This window comes from Polypterus senegalus, chromosome 11 (genome assembly GCF_016835505.1).
Source record: "Polypterus senegalus isolate Bchr_013 chromosome 11, ASM1683550v1, whole genome shotgun sequence".
In the NCBI taxonomy this organism is placed as follows: domain Eukaryota; kingdom Metazoa; phylum Chordata; class Cladistia; order Polypteriformes; family Polypteridae; genus Polypterus; species Polypterus senegalus.
The window spans coordinates 96,604,969-96,618,527 of NC_053164.1; the positions used below are offsets into that span (position 1 = coordinate 96,604,969).

At 35.9% G+C, this 13,559-nt stretch overlaps 1 protein-coding gene across 1 annotated transcript in view; it reads left to right on the forward strand.

Moving 5' to 3' along the window:
- map4k2 (mitogen-activated protein kinase kinase kinase kinase 2) overlaps nt 1-13,559 on the forward strand; it is a 207,397-nt gene that overhangs the window by 127,743 nt on the left and 66,095 nt on the right. The window contains exons 14-15 of the mRNA XM_039769324.1: nt 6,996-7,054; nt 10,690-10,736. Of these exons, the coding sequence (XP_039625258.1) occupies nt 6,996-7,054; nt 10,690-10,736 (106 nt within the window). The remainder of the gene's footprint in view (nt 1-6,995; nt 7,055-10,689; nt 10,737-13,559) is intronic.

Here is a 13,559-nt window from a genome sequence, read left to right on the forward strand (position 1 = left end):
AGGGATCTGATAAGTTGTGATCAGTTATAAACTTTGTAATTATCTTTGCGGTGTTAGATGCTGTTCCCCCTGTGGAGGAAGTCCTATCTAAAAGTGGATTTAGAACACAATTAAAGTCCCCAGCCATTATAACTTTATGAGTGTTCAGATTTGGGAATGGATGCAAATAAATTTTGTATAAATTCCTTATCATCAACATTAGGTGCATAAACATTTATCAAAATCATTTTACAGTTAGATAAGTCTCCCATGACCATTACATATCTCCCTTCAGGATCCAATACTACATCTGATGCTACAAATGGTACTGTTCTATGTATGAGAATTCCCACACCTCTAGTTTTCTTCGTAAAACTAGAATGGAACATTTGGCCAGTCCAGTCTTTTGCAGCCGGAACTGATCCTTGCTTAGTAAGTGGATTTCCTGTAAAAATACTATTTTAGCATTTAGACCTGTAAGGTGAGAAAGTACTTTCTTTCTCTTTAATTCGTGATTCAGGCCTTTAACATTCCAGCTTACGGTTAACTGTCCCATCATGGAGACACTGATTCTGAGTTTTTGATGTCATTTTATAGTCTTAACTGGAAGTGAGACAGTTTAGGTCTTAATTTCCTATTTCCCCTAGAGTTGTTGCCATGCAGCTTATTATTACGTTGGTAGTTATAATTATAAAGATTAAGAGGATAGATTAGGTATAGATCAAGCCTGCTCTCTTTCTCTCCCCTTAACCCCCACCCTCCCTTTTGCCTCCCCAAGTGAGGCTAAAACCCACTTCACACAGTCCCAGTCCTCTGACATACCCAGAGACAGAGCACGTCCAAAGCAAAACAAGCCCCATGCAGCGGCGCTTTAGGGTTAAAAGATAGAGATATCTGTTACCAATATAGTCTTTAAAAAAAAAAAAAAAGAATTTTGCACTTAAAATATATATATAGTCTTCAGCAATTTTAGTGCATTAAGATGATACACCCAGATAATAAACCCGGGATGGTGTTAAAATGTGTCCAGAATAAGCATAACAAGTCTTAATGCAGTAATAGCAATAACAATAAACCAAGGGTATGATATTGAACAGTCTCGTTTAGGGTAGAGATGAAATAATTAGAAAAAAAAAAAAAAGAAAAAAAAAAGTAATTAAGCACAATAAAACATAAACAGATAGCCCTAGTAATACTAAGTGATAATGAGAATATATGCTTATAAAACCCGTATTTTAAACAAATAGATCAGACAGTAGATTATTAATCCTTGTTTTATCATTAACGCCATGACTCACTATTATGTATCAGAATAGTCCCGGGATCAGCTTTCTTAATTCCTTTTCTGCTTCTTCCTTGCTAGCGAAGACATAGAATTGACCCTGCCATTCCACTTTCAGTTTTGCCGGATACAAGAGGCTGTATTTGATGCTGGCTTGCCGTAACCGCTGTTTAATGTTGTAGAAGGCTGCGCATTTAGTAGCTGTTGCTGGAGAGAAGTCAGGGAAGATACGAATGTGGTTATTTTCATATATAATATCTTCCTTGTTTCTGAGGAGTGCCATCACCTCTAGCTTAAATGATAATCTTTCAGAACGAATTATAAAAGATCTGGGTCTGGGTCTAACGGTGTTTGATCCGCGTGACGCTGTAAGCGCTGCTATCTCAGATTCTGCTTTAAAGTCGTCCCCGATTATTTTAGAAAAAAGTTCAGCTGCGAATTTCACAGGGTTTGAACTTTCTCGATTCTCAGGCAGACCTTCAATTCTGACATTATACCTTCTACTTCCATCTTCCAAATCAGCCAGTCTGTCTCCGAGTTTTTTGCATTCAGAGCTGACATTTACTGCTTTTCCTCGGCTCTGACAGCTAAATTTTCGGCAATTTCAATCCGAGGTGTGAATGTCTCCTTGAGATCCTTCAATTGATAAGTAAGCGTGCTCAGTTTAACCGAGTTTTCCTGAATGCGCTCTTCAATTTTACCCAGCACCTGTCGCAGCTCAAGTTGCATCTCTTGTCGCAACCTTTCATTTGCCTGTTGCAGTTCCAGCCGCTGCGTTTCGTTTGCCTGTTGGAATCCCTGTCGCAGCCATTCATTTTCGTTTTAACTCCTGTCTCATCTCCTGTCTCATTTTTTCATTTGCCTTTACCCTTGCTTTCTCATTAGCCTTCTTGCTTTTCTTTATATCTTGCATGAGCTCAGCGAGCATCACCTGCAGTTTAGACATTTCAATTGTGCTTTCTTGTACCGTAGATGAAGCAGCAGACTCTACTGTAGCCGGTTTCCCCGCTGCTCCCGGCTCGCGTGGAATAATTGAAGCTGCAGACTTCAAGGCCTTTTCCAGTTTCAGGTGATCTTTTCTGATCGGCGAGCTATCTGCACTCACGATCGTACCTTCACTCCCCTTTTCGCTCTTAGCCGGTGACGATGTAGCGGACCGTGGTCCCGAGGAGTCTGTACTTTCGCCCATCTGATCCAGGTCTGCCTGTAGGCTGTATCTTGAACTAGGGCTTGCTGATCTTAGCTTGGGTGTAGCTTTAGTTTTCAATTCTTTCGGACCCCCTTTCTTGTTGGCCATGTTTATATGTGGAACAACCAAGGATTTAATAGGTGCATAATGAGCCAAAATTTGTGACAATGTGAAATTATATAGAGATAAAATCTGCATAGGGCAAGACAACCCAGAAACATCATGGAGACAGGAAGCACCAACAGACATAGAGAAGGATAACTGATCAATGTTCTTGATATTCCGATTATTTTAGATTTTAGACTTATTTTAGGGAGGGGATAAGTGAAGCTAAATTCAGTCATCTTGTGATCGGATATACCAATAACAGTACCGGATGTACAGACATTCTGCAGACCAGTGGAACATACAAGATCCAGAATATGGCACTTAGCATGGGTTGAAAAACCAACATGCTGCACAAAACTGAAACAATCCAGTACTGAACAAAGCTCACAAGCAGATGGACAGTCAGAATCCACATGAATATTAAGGTCACCAAGTAAAATAACAGCAGTAGACATGCCACAGATAAGAGTGAGTATTTCATAAAGAGAAAAAATCCAGCTGTAGCTTAGGAGGTCTGCAGATTAATATAATGTGCAGCAAAGCCTTTCCAGTGATTTTAACAACCAGGTATTCAAAAGACATAATGTTGTGAAAATCAACAGTGGTTGCTTTAAGACAATCATGCTGAACCACCACCAGTCCACCACCTCGGCCCGTCAGACATGGTTTAGACAGGTAACTGACAAAGCAGGGGTAAGCAGATTTAATTGTAAGTAATCACCTGGATTTTGCCACAATTCTACAAGGAACAACATGTCCAGTTTTTACAAGTTGATAAGTCGTTAAGGAAAGAAGTTTTATTAGTTACTGATCTGCAGTTCAGGAGCACACAGTGGAGAGTTACGTCAGATTGTAATCCTTGGTTACTCCAGTCCGGCATTTATGGCAGTGTCTCAGCCAATTCATCTGCCTACTCCATTGTCTTGTGGATTGTCTTTTTGAGAAAACAGGTCTAACAGACCAAATCGTGGAAATAGTGTCGGCCGATGCAGAGGTGATATTAAAATAATGCAGAGAGGAGTGGTGTAAATACAGTGGACGAGCAATGCCAAGCTCCATGCATAAGCCGTAAGTCACCATATCTAGTCTGGAGTGCATACGGTAAGCGCATAATTGTGTTGTAGAGTAGGTAATCATCTTCAGAAAAAGCAGTAACAGCTACCACCACGTTAGCCAGAACCCATAAACTAACTCTAATTGAGCAGAAAACAAAGTCAGCTAAGAGAGTCGTAATCCTAGTCAACTAAGAAAGTAAAGACTTACTCACCAACTATGCTGGCTCAGGGAGAGTACAGGGGAGAGGGCTTGTGGAATACAGGCAGCAAACGGAATAAAACTTTACAAAAGGACCAGTATGAATCCAGTGAGAAAACGTCCATAAAACATAAAAAGCACAAGCAAGGCAAAAGATTTAGTAACAGTAACAAAGCAAAACAGAGCAACAACAACATTTATTTTTATAGCACATTTTCAAACAAATGATGTAGCTCAAAGTGCTTTACAAGATGAAGAAAGAAAAAAGAAAAAATATAAAAATTAGGCAATACTAATTAACAAAGTAAGATCCTATAGCGAGGAAGGACAGAAAACAAAAAAAACTCCACAGGGCAGAATATCAGGGTTACACTAAAATTAAGCTATGAGAAAGCAATGTTAAAGAAATGGGTTTTTAGCAGTTTTTGAAAGTGCTCCACCATAATAGCCTGGTGACTTTTCCATCGGTAAACTATTCCAGATTTTGGTGCATAACAGCAGAAGGCTGCCTTACCACTTATTTTAAGATTAGCTGTTAAAATTATAAGCAGACACTCATTTGAAGATCTAAGTTTAAGATTTGGAGTGTAAAGTGAAAGGCATTCTAAGATACAGGATGGAGAGAGATTATTTAAGGCTTTGTAAACCATAAGCTGTATTTTAACGTCAATTCTAAATGACACGGATAACTAATGTAGTGACATCAAAACTGGAGAGATTTTCTTAGATTTTCTCAGTTAAAATTCTGGCAGCTGCATTCTGCACTAGTTGCAACCAATTAATGTATTTTTAGGGTAGTCCTGATAGGAGTGCTTTGCAGTAATCTAGTTGATTAAAAACAAAAGTGTGAACTAAATTTTTCAGTATCTTGCAAAGTTATAAGGGGTCTAATTTTTGCTATACAGTGGAACCTCGGTTCATGACCATAATTCGTTCCAAAACTCTGGTTGTAAACTGATTTGGTCGTGAACCGAAGTAATTTCCCCCATAGTATTATATGTAAATACAATTAATCCGTTCCAGACCGTAAGAACTGTATGTAAATATATATTTTTTTAAAGATTTTTAAGCACTAATATAGTTAATTATACCATAGAATGCACAGTGTAATAGTAAACTAAATGTAAAAACATTGAATAGCACTGAGAAAACCTTGAACAACAGAGAAAACTAACACTGCAAGAGTTTACGCTAGTGCTACGAACTGCTTGTTAAAAACACTTTTTTTAATGTGTTTTAAGCACAGGGAAAAAAATGAACATTTGAAAAATCCGTAATTTAACACTAGAATTACCAGAGCCTATGAAAAAACTTGTAAATCCGTCCCACCTTAAATCGCTTCTTAAATCCCTTCACACCTCTCCGCCAGCGTCCTTTGTCCTCTAAATGTGCTGATAAAGAGAAGGTCGAAGCAGCCGGCTATTCCATCCCCCCCCCACCAATTTAGAACCTGCACGAACTTCTCTCAGCTCATGCCTTGATTGAGTATCTGCGAGTGAAGTGAAGTTTTAGAGTGGAAATAATAGATTGTTATTTGGAACACACGCATTTCATGTCTGTTCCGTTTCTACAGTAATCTCTGTAAACACATTGTTAAAACAGAAACGTTTTTTATATTCTAGTAGTAGGTGACAAAATGTAGGCATAAACTATATAATGTATGAAGCCTGAAGTCCAAATATCAAAGAAACATTTTTACAAAAGGTACAAATATAACACAACAGTTGCGCTTTTATTCAAACATATAACTGCAGAAACAAAAAGCCGCCTTAACATGCGACATTGTCACCCGTTTACTATAATTGCCTCCGTGGCGCAATAGATTCAGCTGCTGACTGGGAATCAAAAGGTTGCGAGTTCGAACCTGCACTTCTCCGTTTTCAGAAGTAAACTGCTCTTAGTCTTACTATTTTAGAATAAAAGCATATATTTGATTTCAGTCTGTAACAGCCGGTGTAATTTATGATCCTTATAAAGGTTAGGTTTGGTTTTTTTTTTTTTAATTCACTTTTCATTGTCTCAGTCGCGTTCAGAATCAATCCATACAACCCCATCTGACACGGCTGTTTTCACATAAAGACGCGCTATAGCTCTGCAGTGTACTTGTGACTGCATTCTCGTACCAATGTTTGCGAAATGAAGTGTCTGCATGCACTTTTCGTGGCATTACACGTGTATTTTTTGAGCATGCCTGTTTGAGCATGCTCAATCACAGGAACATACGTTGGTGTAAAATTATAACAAAACAAGTGCACTTTTATTCAAGACTACCTGTATAACTGAAGAAAAAAGAAAGCAAGTCACAGTAGGCGATTGATACGACAGCTTGCATGGTGCAATGCTAAGAAATGCTGATTTCCATTCCGTGCTATATAAAATCATCACATTCAAATATTAACAGTTCCCACACACCCAAGGACCGTCCTTCCTATATTTACGACACGTGTACTTGTTGCAGTGTACACACCTCTCTGTGCTATGGTTCCTATTACACTGAATGAGGACCTGACACTGTACTCTCTACCCTGGGGGAAGGTCCCACATCAGAGAATTTCCAGTTCCTGCATAAATTCATACCTGATCTGACGCTGTTCGTTTTCAAAAGATATTGCATTAGTGCGATGATGTTTTCACATATATTGTCTCTTTCTTTCAGGTGTGTAATAGAAACCACAGCATAGAGAGAAGTGTGTACATTGCTTCTTACAGGAAAAGGCGATGGAAAAAGTGCACTTAAATAAAAGTGCACTTTTGTTATACTTTTACACCAACATATGTTCCTGTGTTTGAGCGACACAGGCAGATGGGGAGTGTCTGATGATTACATATAGTGTTTTACAATCACACAGAGTTAAAGCAGTGTATATTAATAACTTATTTCCAGCTAACTGAAATATGCACATTTAATTCTGTATAGCTGTTAAAGGTTTTTCATGTATTTTTGCTCAAAAAAATGTCTTACAAATGCTGTTATTATATATGTGATATATGTGATTAGTTTGTATTAAATTCACAGTAAAGAAGGGTGAAAGTTTGATGATATACTTTTCATAATATATGCTATCCTGTTTTATATGTAAATTATACATTTTATGAATGCATTCATTTTCCAAAAAATAGAAAATATATTATCATTTGTCTGTGTGTTTCCTTCCCAATCAAATCTTTATTTTTTGCTTTTAGTTAATCAAGTAAAATTTTGCCCTCCTCTACGGAAAGAAACAGAGCCTTATCCCGATCAGGTAATAATGATTTTTTCCCCAAATATTATCTCTTAGTATTATAAAAAGTAGGTACTGAGAGTTAAACAAATCTTCACAAATATAAAAAGTAGGTATTGAGAGTTTAAAAAAAAATCTTAACAAATCTAGATAGAGCACAGGAGAGAATGACACGTCCTAACTTCCAGTTCTACTATTGGATTATTTAATACATATTTTGATTTTATAGAAGGATGTCAAAAGAAATTTACATTTATTGTCCTAGTTAGCAATGAAGATGTAATTCTGCCCTCGTTTCTCCCTGCATACTATGCTGTTTGTACCACTTATACCAATAATTGCCACCAACTAAGAGGAAATCTTGTGGTTCTACAGTCAGAATATGATATAATTGAAGGTGACACTTCAAGACTGAGGTGGCAATCAGACGTAAATTATTAATATAAATTATGTAAGCAATAGCTACAATTTAAAATTACAGGAAATGTTTCTTTTAGGGGAGATAGAATAATTTGAAATGATGTATGATTATAGTGAAGAATTATTATGTAATTTTAAGTTTTTGGGGACAGTATTACTCAGGTTTAGTTCAATTTTTAAAATCCCAGAAGTGGCTATGAGAACAGTGATTTAGCAACAAATTACTACTTTTGCTTCTAAAATTGATGTGTATTATATTAAAACAGAATTAATTTAAAAGAATATTTTTATCTGGGTTTAATCCAATTGCCTGGCTAAAGGTATTTTGTTTTTATACGTTCATCAATCCCTTCATTTTCTGATCCTGTACTATATGTGGTTTGCCCCAAAGTGAATTTCACACTTCAAATGTAAATATTGGATACATATTTTTTAATCTAGCATTCTCTCATCTATATGCTCTGTCATGTTTAACAAAAATCATTAAATTTATAGAAAGAAAATGGTGTTTATAGCCTGTTAATATCTTGAATTAAAAAATTAGCTGGCAGTAAAAATTTTATTGCAATGTATCAAAATAATTTCTTAACTCAAGAATCCACCAATATGAACTTGCTTAGACCAGTAAAGTCTTCTTTGTTTTAAACTCATATTGAACATTTATTTCATTACCTTTATGACAGTTTGCTTTGCTCTTTAATGAAATTGCTTAATTTGTTAAAGAGACTTTGTAAGTCATCAAGAAGTATTGTCAACATTTTTATTTTTTCTTAATTAGTTTAAGATTATGTTTAATGTAAAATGTCACAAGTATTGATACCAAATGCATGGTTTAAACCTACAACTATAAAAGCACAATTTTAAACAAATAGACACCTATTCTGTCATAGGGTTTACAAACTTAAGTTCACAGTCTGAAACTAAAAAATACAGTCTGTCATTACTATCCCAGATACTCATCAATGTATCTGTTAGAAATTATCAAAATTTCATTAATGACATTGATTTTTTATTTTCAGGACAAATTGAGGTTGATGTGGCGATTTACTGACTGATTTCTAAGAGAAACTGAAAAAACTAAGCAGATGAATTATCATTTCATAAGTGTTTGAAAATGTGTAACAAGATATTACCTATTTAAAAATCATGTCATTTTATTAATATAACCAATTGCAGACATATTGCTTTGAAACAAATACAATCAGTCATTTTGAGTATAGTGAATGTAAGGTGCAAATGGACTGCTAAAATGTTTCCATTACATGGAATAAGAGAATCATACTACTTCATCTCCATAGTAAGACAGATATTTTTAGAAATGAATAACAGATCGGTGGTGTATTTATACTGCCGTTGTTAAAGTCAGATCAGAAGGGGATTGCGAGGAAGAGCGTGAATGTGTCTGAGAGAATAAAAGTGATTAAAAAAAGCAAAGCTTTTAGAAATACCACACATTTACAGCTGATCTGATGCTGTTCATTTTCAAATAATATTGCATTAGTGTGACAATGTTTTCTGATTGGTACTATTCAGGTCATAAAATTATTTCTTCAAAATGTCACATATATTTGTCTCTTTCTTTTTTGCCCGGTGCTGCGTTGACATTGTGCACCAGAAGGCATGAGCTTATTCAGTGCTAGTATGAGCATGCAGGTGGCCGGTTGCTTGTGCTATAACACGCTTGACTTGGTGGCAAAAAACACACATGTACTGTGCAAGGCATGCATGGGGGCCACTGAGAAAAGAAGAGTGTTCTTTGCTTACCTTGCAGAGAAACATTGTCATCGCTTCTTACAAGAAAAGGCAATGGATAAAGCAAAAAAGGATGCAACATTGACAAGCTTCTGTTCCAAGAGTGCCGCTCCCCCCAGCCCCTTCAGTGTAATAGTAACCACAGCATAGAGAGAATTTTGTATATTGCAATAGGCACACATGTTGTAAACGTAGAAAGGACGGTCCTTGGGTGTGTTGGAACTGTTAACATTTAAATCTGATGATTGCATATAGTGCGGAACTGACCTCTCTGTACTATTTTTTCCTCTGCATGTCCTGGAGTACAAAAGAAACAGCATTGTACAGCAAAAAGTGAACACTGGCAAGATAAAAAAAAAAATGCGGTCACTGACTACAAGCGCAAGAAGGAGTGCAAATGAATATGAATAATATGAATAATGTTGCATCAGTGCCACAATGTTTTCCGAAATGTACTTTACAGGTCATAAAATGAGTTATTCCAAATATCATATATACCTGTGTCTCTGTTTTTTTGTCAGTGCGGCTTTGACATCATGGACCATAAGGTGCATACTAATTCAGCGTCAGCAGGAACACTCAATAAAACTCAATAAAAAAATTCAAGTGACGGTGAGATACGAAGAAGGTAGATTCACCAGCATTTGTGTGTCAGCTTTTATCCCTCCGGATCAGAGAATTTCCAGTTCCGTTGTCTCAAAACACCACTCACGTATACAGTTATTTCCAGTTTCAGATAAAAAGTAACCGCGTCAGATCTGGGGCTGGGGGTGGTTGTTGTATCGTGATCGTGACTGAGAGAATAAAAGTGAAAAAAAAAAACGCTAACTTTTACAAGTGCTATGAATTTACACCGGCTGTTACAGACACAAATCAAATGTATGTTTTTATTGTATAATATTAACAATAAGAGCAGCTCACTACTCAAAACAGTAAATTTGCATGGGAGCTGGTTTTGAACTCATGACCTCCAGATTGTAAATCGGCAGTTCTAACCACAGCACCACAGAAGCTGTCGTATTGTACTTGCACCTTTTGTGAAAGTGTTTGTTTGATATTTGTATACAGTTCATGTCTACATTTTGTTATTTACAACTAAAACATAAAAACATTTCTGTTTTAATGATGTGTTTACATAGATTGTTGTAGACACAGAACACACATCAAAGTATTCCCCCTTACAATTCTGGATAGCTCACTCCCATATAATCAAGGCAGGAACGGGAACTTCTTGCCCGTTCTGAAGCGGTGGGGAGGATGGTATAGCAGGCTGCTTGCTGCTTGGGCTTATTGACATATTTCGAAGACAAAACAGTCTGATGGAGAGGTGTGAAGAGATTTAAGGTGGGCCGGAAATTACACGTTTTTTAGTTGGCTCTGGTAATTCTAGTGTTAAAAAGGCAGGATAAGAAGAAACAATGAGACAAGCTACTTTCTTTCAAAAAACCAAATTGTACTTCTAGTGACTCTTTTCTGTTTTACAGGTGTCAGATGACGAGTGGAATTTTGATAGGGAGGAACACAGTAGTCCGTAAGTTATTTATATTACAATGTCATAATATTCTGTCAGAATCAAACTTATAAACTGTGAGCATAAATCTTGCTTTTGCTGTTAAATAAAGTTTAATGTTGTAAGATTTTTTTACTGTCTGCTTCATAAATATTTTGATCAATTAAAGGTAAAAAATATTACTCTGAAATTTCTTCATTCCTACTCATATACTCTAGTATATTTATGCACAGTTGCACACCAGAGGAACCAAAAGTGAATAAATGAGGAAAAATTGAATTGCTGCATCCTATGCTTTTCTGTTGCACAACCAAAAATAGCAGCAACCTCCAGCTTCCAATTGCTCTCAGTAATTAACTTATTCACGCATCAGCCAGTAGCCCTACAGTGTTTTACAAACTCTAGCTAGAGGGCCATGCACTATATTGCCAAGGCACCTTTATTCAGTAGTGTTTTATTTATTCTTACATTATTATTAAAACTTTACTTTTTTGGAACAGTTGAACTCTGTACTCTGTTTTTCTAGTTTTATTATTTTCTTTTATGAGTTTAATCAGGGTCAGTGCTAGGATTATAGTGTATTGTGTTGCATCTTGTCCAGGTGACCAACTAGTAAGGATTGGGCTGCTAGTAATGGAATGATCCTCAGAAGTAATGTTTTAAGAGATTTATTAACAGTAGAAGGAGATTGAGGAATGTGCAATTTTTGGTCCCTGCAGAATTGCTTGACCCATTATGTTAAATGGACCAATCGTGCTATGATGAGAAAATGGCCCCAGGAGTTTCACAAGGCTGCAATGCATCAAGGCTGGGGCTTTTAAGGGCCATCTTGGTACAATCCAGCCAAGTTTGAGTTCTGTCATGTGCTCGTCTGCAAGGAAGGAAGACATGCAAATGTGGTTAGAAAGGAAGGAGAGAGATGTAAAGAGGACTGTTGCTGTTGTTGTGTTTTGAGTATGTAAATGGTGAAGCCACTCCAAAGGGCTAGACAGTCTTCTTACTGTATTTAGATAGGTCTAAGGTCAACATTACTTTTTTTATTTTCATTTTGTTGTGCTTCCTGCCAAATCAAGTTTATAATATTTGTGTTCTTTCTGTTATAGTTTTTTACAGTTAATAATATGAGACTGTTTAGGGTTTAAAATGCACTGAATTTTATTTACTTGTTGCATTTTGTTGCAATTTGTTTTTGTACTATAATGGAAATTGGGCTGTCAGCGAGCCGTCCAACCCATGTGGCACTGACAGTACATTTACTTTTTTTGTGGATGTTTTTCTCATTGATGCCATCTGATTGTTTACTATTGCTATAGTAGTTGTTAGGCATGTGACACACAGGTCATCATGTTCTACCAGATTTGTTGGGGTATTGGCAGACCACAAGTATAAATATAAAAATCTGAAAATCTAAGCAGACATTTCTATATGTTAATGTTTCAAAAGAAAAAACATTTGCAAGAAGTATTCACAAACCTGAACTTTATTCACAATATTGATTCAAATACATTTGTGATGATTGTGTCACACACCGCAAGTTCTGGGATATGCGACCCTAGCAGTGAGCAAAGGATGTTAATAATTGAACCTCAGGATGGTGGTACCCAATAAAAGAACAACATAGCATTGTTAACGTAGCAATAAAATGCTATGTTTAAAACAAGTTTTAAAACAAATCTCAAAACAGAAACACAAAGTTAAAGTTTAACTAAAACTAAAAACTAAAATCTTCAAATTTCAAAGCTGAACACAAACTATACAGAGTCTCAGGCAAAAACGTACTAGGTCCCAGAAAACAGTTAAGCACTTACTAGCAGTGATTTTGTAGTTGTAAGATATTTTTTTTAGTTTTAGTTATTATTTAGTTTTTCATTTTATTTTTTTTTTATTTTTACTTTTTCACCATTTTCTAAATTGTTTTTGTCCCCTTGATTTTATTAACTTTTATTTTTACAGCGATTAACTTTTTAAATTTTTGTTACATTTTATTAGTTTTAGTTGTATTACCAAAATGCTCACATGGACACAGTTTTGCAAGTATAAAGACACATTTTTCTTGATTGTTAATAAATTATATATCATTCATGTTGTACCTATCAACTTGCTGCGTTAATTTCACTGTCTGTGACAGACCTCATGATGATGTGACTGTTGAAGACTTCCAGTATAATCAAAAAATACAGAAGTGTTCTATATTGTAATTTGTTACTTTAACCTGAAACAAGTTTTAGCAAATATTATTTAATTTTAAAATTACTTATTTCTCTTTTATTTTTGAGAATCATTTTGTAGCAGTAAGATCACTGCACATATATGTTCTTATTTTACATGTATTTTTGATATTTCCTGATGTATTTTTTTCAGGGAATTATTACTTTGCTTTTTTTTTAAATAATTTTGAAGACACACAATAATAGCAGAAACAGAGATGAGTTTTTCCATATATATAAATTTCCACAAGCATACAATACAATACAAGGAGTGCCGCAATGGGCTTTAACAGGCCCTGTCTTTTAACAGCCTCCCAGCCTTGACTTTCTAAGAAGACAAGAAAAAACTCCCAAAAATACCCTTGTAGGGAAAAAATGGAAGAAATCTTGGGAAAGGCAATTTGAGGAGAGACCCCATTCCAGGTAGGTTGGGCGTAAAGTGTGTGCCAAAAAATGGGGTAAAATACCATACAATACACAGAACAGAACACAAGTAATCCTCAATACAGTAGTGCAATAGAAATAAAATATTACAAGTACAGAGCAGAATTCAACAGTAGATGATATCACATAATAGGATTCAGATTTGATCAGAGTCCCGGAGACCTCGGCCATGAAGCTGCCTCTCTCTATTGGC